The sequence below is a fragment of the Carya illinoinensis genome, chromosome 9 (genome assembly GCF_018687715.1).
Source record: "Carya illinoinensis cultivar Pawnee chromosome 9, C.illinoinensisPawnee_v1, whole genome shotgun sequence".
NCBI lineage: Eukaryota > Viridiplantae > Streptophyta > Magnoliopsida > Fagales > Juglandaceae > Carya > Carya illinoinensis.
The window spans coordinates 21226306-21233967 of record NC_056760.1 but is presented as its reverse complement, the minus strand read 5'-3'; the positions used below and the strand labels follow the sequence as shown (position 1 = coordinate 21233967).

At 34.2% G+C, this 7662-nt stretch overlaps 1 protein-coding gene across 1 annotated transcript; it reads right to left on the bottom strand.

Moving 5' to 3' along the window:
• Nucleotides 1–466: 466 nt before the first annotated feature.
• On the bottom strand, nucleotides 467–5824 carry LOC122275495 (alpha-glucosidase-like). Its single transcript, XM_043084586.1, has 5 exons — nucleotides 5514–5824; nucleotides 4125–4849; nucleotides 2856–3086; nucleotides 2124–2770; nucleotides 467–1484 (listed from the first exon to the last, which is right to left on the bottom strand). The coding sequence occupies exons 1-5, from the start codon at nucleotides 5789–5791 to the stop codon at nucleotides 621–623; spliced, it is 2745 nt and encodes a 914-aa protein (XP_042940520.1). The 5' UTR covers nucleotides 5792–5824; the 3' UTR covers nucleotides 467–620.
• Nucleotides 5825–7662: the final 1838 nt, after the last annotated feature.

The window sequence follows — 7662 nt, the reverse complement described above, 5'->3', positions numbered from 1 at the left end:
CCAAAAACTTGGTCGCTGATTAGTAGGGAGACTCTGGAGAGGGATCTTGTTGGTTTGATCGTTTTTCAAATCCAATCTATCTCTAGTAAAAACTGAGGCAGCTACCAATTCTTAGTTTGTTTCTCAGTTTTTTATTTTTATTTTTTATTTTTGGCGGTGAGTGTTCATTGTGTTTTGCCAAGATTGTTTAATGAACTTAGTAATTCAATCCACTTCCATCTGTTTTATGTAATTTTTCCTTACCTGTATTTTTTTGCAAACCCCATTTCTAGTAGTCTAAGTTACTATGCTCATGAAGTATAAAGTCTTGAGTTCTTTTCTTCTCAGACTTCGGTGCTGATGTTGAGGAGAGACTGAGAGAGGGAGAGAATGAATGAGCGGGAAGAGAAAAGCTTGAGGGCATTTGTTACGATAACATAAGATGGATGTGAAATTTGAAGTAAATTGTCAAGCTAGAACAAAGAAATGCATTTTAACTTGAGTTAATTATTTTTTAATCATATGCCAAAGATAAAATTTCGAAGCCACAAATTATTATTGGCAAATCGATTTTTGTTAAACACTTTTTAGGCGAGCAATAATTATATGCTGCTAATAATGATTTATTTTAGTCTCTCTGGCTATTTCAGAAATTCTAGCTCCAACTTGAATTCCTTTCCAATAAGAAGTGATAGCTTTGAGACCTCGACCACAAGAAACTGTCCATGGCTGTCGAGATATGTCTTTCTAACTGGCTTTCCGTTCAATTTTGTTCCCTTCAGTCTCTTACCGTTCTCCAGCCCTATGAAAGTCACTTTATCTATGATCCACTTTTGGCTCAAAGCATATCCTCCATTCACAACCTCTGAACTGACTGATACCTTGTTGCCCACTATTCCACCAAAGAATCTCACTAAACTCCATATCCCTCCTTTTCCTCCCATCAGCACCTCCTCTCCATCATCCAAGAAAACTTCTCCAGTAGTAATTCCAGTACTGCTGACCGCCACCAACAGCTGGAATGGAGTCTTTCGAGCTTCGCTCGTTGTCATGGCTGCTCCTTGCATTGCCAAAATATTACCTTCCCGAACATGAACGTTTATATGATCGGGCGGTGCATCGAGCTGGATATATCTTCCTGAATGAACACTCAAAGAATGCGAGTAGTTGAAGAGGTCAAACCAATTTCCAGCAGGGAAGTATGCGTCAACTGAAATTGCTTCTGATTTCAATGCTGGTGAGACCATTACGCCTTTACCAATCAGAAACTGAGTACTGATTTCATACGTGTTGATATCTTGAGGAAACGAGAAGAAAAGGGGGCGCGCAATGGGGGTTCCTCGTTGGTGTGCTTCATACATTAATGTGTAAAAGTAGGGTAGAAGCCGGTAGCGGAGCCCAAGCACCTTCCTGGCTGTTGCAGCAACAGACTCCCAAAGATATAGTTCTTGACGAATACTATACTTTTCCGAGTGATCTCTTGCAAAGGGATAAAAGGCTCCTAACTGCATTTGGAAAAAATAGTGATATTAGTGCTAATTTTTATTTATTTTATATATATATATATATTAATGCTAATTTTAATAATCGCTACTCCTTAAAATAATGGAACTCCCACTATCACTTTTTTCCCCACAGCATTTGCAATGATATTGGACATTTTACAGCAAAATGACTCCTAATACCAGTACAAAGGACAGACATACATGAATGGGAGAAACCACAAATATCAACAGAAAATCTAGATGCATCACTTTCATAATATTGAGAAATAAATTTTTTTTTAAAAAAAGTAAAAAAAAAAAAAAAAAGTAGGGGAAAAAAAGGTTTCACAAAATCAGAAAGGTGTACAATCCTTCATATGCTGAAGATTGATCATTGACTACAAGGTATTAGGCATCAAAATTTGGATATATGTAGATGAGGAAGATAAACCTTTATTTGACTTGCCTTTACATTCTATCAGCAATTTAAAAAACGACGAGCCCATTCAATCTTCTTCGGTAAAATCAAAACAAAAATGGTCCAAAATACTTGCATAGACCTTCCAAGTGCTAACAAATGTATAATACTCACATTAAAAGCTCAGAAGAAACCAAAACAAGATGGTAACATATCTCTTTACTCTTGCAATCACTTTTTACCTGAATCCAGCGCCTGCAGAGTTCTTCATTTGTATTTCCAGAAAAACCACAAATATCTGCACCAACCATTGGAATCCCAAAAAGCCCAGAGTTCAAAATCGATGGAATTGTGTATGCCAAATCATTCCACGTGGCAGCATTGTCTCCAGTCCAGTGTGCTGCATACTTGCCAGAGCTAACAAAACTAGACCTAGAAAGTATAAAGGGCCTTTTCCCAGTCACATTGATTAAGGCTGCATTAGTGGTTTTGCACTCTAAGAGTCCATATAGGTTATGGACATTATACTCAGTAACATTACCAAAGTGTAAGGATGTTGCAGGTACAGTGTTATTATTAATGGGCCGCCGAACTCCAGCATTGTTAATTATGTAGGGAGGATCATCAAGAGTAGAATTTGGAGTGGGAAGAGAAGTTATAAAGTTGGAAATCTCATTCATATCAAGCCAAAGACCGTCAACAGGAAGAATATCTCGAAAAATTTTTATCTCACCACCCCAAAATACTTCACTGGCTGGATTTAAAAAGTCAGGGAAGTAGACTGGGCCAGGCCAAACTTGACCCAAGTACGGGACACCATCACGTTTTATGAAGACATCAGCTTGCATTCCTCTAATGTAGGTACCATATGTCTTATTCACACCGATACCTGTAAAGTAATACATTATACATCAATTAAGAGAGAGAAGAGAGGGATTTCAGCTGAGAAAAACTGTATGTCAATTACAACATACCAGGATCTATGATAAGCACATATTTCTGACCATTTTGATGAAGAGTATCAACAAACTTCTTCATTTTCTCTACCGGAAAGTTGATGGGATCAAGGGTAAAATCCTTGTACCCATCCATGTAATCAATATCTGTCCACATAACTTCAAGAGGTATATGAGCTTTTGCATAGCCAGCAACCACGCTTTCAATATCGGAAACATTCTTGTAACCATATCGACACTGATGAAATCCTTCACATATGGATAACAATCCTCAATAGGGTGAGCATTATTATAAAGTTGTTTCATGATAAAAACATATATAATTGGCATGTTTAGTTTGGTCAGATTGAGAAAATCCCTATAAAGGGTATGCTACAGAGTAGTATTTTTTTTAAAGAGTACATAGAACTAAATATTGAATGTTAGAAAAGGACAAGTGTATCTATAGGGATTTCAATTATAGTATGAACATAAACTTTTACAGCAATTTGATATTTTGCACATATTGATACCTAGTATCACCTTCAACCCCTCTCTACTTTGTCATGTGCTATGCCTTACAGCGCTCAGGGCAGTAGCTCGTATACTATCACTGAATTTATACTGAATGTTACACTAACTCATGAAAAAATGACACAAACCTAATATTGTATCCACATGTCAAACACGCCTTTATAAGTTATATTTTATCTTCATAAAACAGTTCATATATTTAAAGGATTCTGCACTGAATAATATGCTCGCATTTTGAAAACAAGCTGTCTTATGATCCATACTAATTGGAAACTAGAAAATTATCTGCTCCATTCAAATGCTTCACAAAACAAGATTTCAGAAAGGAAAATAAACAGATGAAACGAAAGCCATTATCAAAATCCCTATGGGATTAATTTGTCAAGAAGATTCCTCAGTGTGGCATTCATAAAAAGAACGGAGATTGCTATCTCGGGATTGGTTACCAATACGGCTTTTAAGTGTGAGACTGGTGGTTTTGGAGGTTGAGGATAGTTGTAAATAGTAATAAAAAATAGATAAAAAGTAATAATAAAATAGGTAAAAAATAAGAAATAATAATAAAAATAGATAAATAATAATAAATAATAGTGAGAAGTGATGGAATATCTTAATATAGAAAAAGAAAAATTCTTCTTATCATTCTCATATTTCACACGCACATTTATTTTAATTTTTTTTTATTTTTTTTATAATAAATACTGGACATCCCAAAAAGTTAAAAAAGAATTTCAACAGGTAAAAACCAGAGAAAAAGACATTTGTCAAACTTACCAAAAGACCAATACGGCATGGGTGTAGGCCGGCCGATGAGCTCCGTGTACTGCTCCATCACCATCACCGGCGACGGCCCGGAAAAAATGTACAAGTCAATAATCCCACCAATCACCTTGTACGTAACCCGATCTCCACTGTACACCACATCCATGCCATTGCTGTTAAGAAGTAGGACTCCGTGAGTTGTCCCAGCCGCCACTCTGCCATCTTCGGACGGCGACCTGACGTCCATGTAGAAAGGGTGGGAACCGTAAAGATTGAGGTCGAGATTGGCGCTGGCAATGTCGGCGTTCCACAGAGTGAGCGTCTGCGCCCCGTTGGAGGCCTGAAGCTTGAAGGAGCTCTTGGTGTGCTCGCCCAGGCCATAGAGAGAGGACCTTGCTTTGGGGAGCGAGGAAGAAAGCTGAATGTACTGGTCCTTGAAAACGAGGAAGGTGGAAGAGTCTGGAGTCGGGGAGGCGTCGAAGATGGAGTCGCCGGATGATCTCCGAACGATGGAGAAGCCGAACGGGGTGGTGTTGTAGAGAGTGAAGATAAGGTCGGAGGTTGGGTCGGAGAGGACGAAACGGTTTTTCGGCGGTGACGACCTCTTCGGAGTATGGTTTTCGGGGAGGAGAATGTGTGGAAAGTGGGTTTCGCGGGGGATGATGGTTTGAGGGATCTCCCATCTTTGGTGGTCGGAGTCGGTTATTTTAATTCGGATCCGATCTCCGTTATCAAAGCTGCGGGCCAGATCATTTAATAATAAAAAAAATTATTCAGTCGTCTTTTTTTTTTTTTTTTAATGCGATGAAATATTAGATGATAAATTTATAATAAAAATATCATAAATAATATTCAATTATTTAATATCATATTATAAAATAATAAAAAGATAATAATAATTAGAATTATAAGTAGAATTCCTTATTAATAAGACTCACAATCACTTACAATTTAGGAAATAAAACTATTACTTAATTGTAAAAGATAATAAGTATAATAAACAACTTATAAACTGATATAATATACATATATCAGAAAATGATCTATATATAATTATATTTTAAATCAGTAATGTTTTTATAAAACAATATTAAATAGTTATTTTATTTTTAAAATTGAAACGTAAATTACATCTTCTATATCACATAATTTATAAAATTTGACATGAATTTTTCTTTCAATTAAATTGTATTATATAAATATTTTATTAAATATGTTATCACATCGATTTAAAAATAATTTTTTATAGAATATTATCTTAATTTAAAATTGTTAGTTGTTTTAGATATATATGAAAAGTTAGGTGGCTTTACTCCATTGGCGATTCCCAAAAAGTTTTAAATTTTCCTCTATGAAAAGTCAACGATTACTACTTAGGAAATCGTGCATAGACATACATACCCGGCGATGAAGTTGAGATTCTTAATGTCGGGCCCAAAGACGGAGGAGCTCTTGATGAGTTCAAGGTGAGCATTCAAGGACTTGCCAGAGGGATTAACGGTCACCGAGCGAACCGTGTAGCCATACCCAATTGGTGTTTCCTTTTCCTTTTCTGCGCTGAGCGGTGGGGCGAAGAAACAGAGGAAAAAGATGAAGAGGAAGAAAAGCAGGGTGGGGTTTTGAAGAGGGAGGAGCTGAGGATAAGACGCATGTTTTCTTATATTGTTGTCCCCCATCATAACCCTGTGTTTGTTGAGGAAATTAAAGTGACTCCGTCTGTCTTTATATACACACTGAAATCTGGTCCACTGGCCCCCCAAGGCACGCCCTGAAAGACTGAAAATCATTGTTTTATCCATAGCCGTGGATGGATCACAAGCAATGTTTTGAATATCATATCGGATGGCGTATTGGTCAAAGCACTGGAATAAAATATTTCGATATCGGTACCGTTTCGTGTACTGTTTCGAGATAGTCGATATATAAATAAATTATATATATAAATATATATATAAATTATATTTCAAAATAATAATCTATATATGAATAAATTATACATGAATACACATGTATATATAAATTATAAATAGTCTAATATGAATTGGGGTAAAAAAATAAGATTATAACTTAAAAAAATGAAAAAAAAAATGAAGGCCGAATTACCGAAATACCGGCCGGTACAGGCCGTTACGCAGGTCAGTACAGGTCGAAATACAGGCCAGTACGACCGGTACGGTCGGTATTTCAGCCGGTACGAAATAGGTACCTTACCTGTACCGGCTTGGTGACCGGTACGGTACGGTACCAAAAACACTGATCACGAGACGATGAAGACTAGTTGGAATCGTGGGTGGTTTTGTGCGTATCGAGTACTCCCACATAGAATTTTTCATTATACAAATCTCAAATCTCTCAAAGATGACATTTTTAATTTACAAATAATAATAATAATAATTTTATTATCAAATTATAATTTTATGTTCATGATTAGTTCATTTATTTTTAAATAAATTTGAGTTTATTCACAAGCTTATTTTACATTTACAGTGTATTGACTTTATTTTCTAATCATTTTTCTTAATATTTCAAAAGTCTAAAGAAACTCCCATTATTTTTCATATCTTACAAAAATTTTGAAAACTTCAAATCAACTGAAAAATGTGAAATACAAACACACACACACACACACACACACATATATATATATATATATATATATATCTAAGTTTTAGTACGATGCAAAACTTTTACCCCAAGACTAATTGTGTTTTATGTTCATTGTTTAAGATATAAAATTTTCATTTTTCATATGATTATTGTTGTTAGATTATGTTGCTTAAAGAATTACTTTCACTACAAAAAATATGAATATTTATTATGAGTTATTTGTGACGAAAATAATTATTTGTGACAAAAATAAACTCATTTTAACAAAAAAAATAATTATTTTTATAGGAAATAATGGATAGTAAATAAATAATTTTCTTATAATGTTTAAAAATTTACGTCTAAATGTTCTTATTTTGTTGTGATTTCATGTGGTCGTAAAATATTTTATATTCTTAGAATAAGAAAATGCATTATCTTCCAATAAGGAATATATAATCGCAAATTCATGTTAAAAAGAAAATAAAAATCATGACTTCGTTCCTAATACAAACAAAAGGGTACAACAAAATCAACATCAATCCGACAATTAAATAAAGGAATAATATGAATAAGTCCCATATTGCTTAGAAAAAATGGCTATAATACTCTTAACTTCCAATGCAAAATTTCAGCTTTTAAAACCCCTCTTTGACTTTTCCAAATGCTTAATATTTCTCGCTTAAAAAATATAAATACGCATAATTTTTTATAATATTTTACATAATTATATTTTAAAATGAATGATATGTTTATAAAATATTTTATAAAAGTAATATTATTTTATAAAAATATTTTTATTTTAAAATATATATTATAAAATATTTTGTAAAATATATTATGCAGGAGGTCAGCCAGCTTAGCTTGGACTCGCCCATGCTGATGTGGCAGATTGTATCTTTATAATTTTAATTGAAAAATGATAGGATTATTACTTTTCTACTACTCATTTGTTACTCTTTTT

What these genes read in the sequence shown, in the direction of transcription:
- LOC122275495 (XM_043084586.1), bottom strand. Translation starts at nt 5,791, where the DNA reads ATGATGGGGGACAACAATATAAGAAAACATGCGTCTTATCCTCAGCTC. An exon ending in CATGCCGTATTGGTCTTTTG is followed by an intron (nt 3,087 to 4,124) that starts GTAAGTTTGACA and finishes CCATATGTGAAG; the next exon opens with GATTTCATCAGTGTCGATAT. An exon ending in TGTGCTTATCATAGATCCTG is followed by an intron (nt 2,771 to 2,855) that starts GTATGTTGTAAT and finishes ATTACTTTACAG; the next exon opens with GTATCGGTGTGAATAAGACA.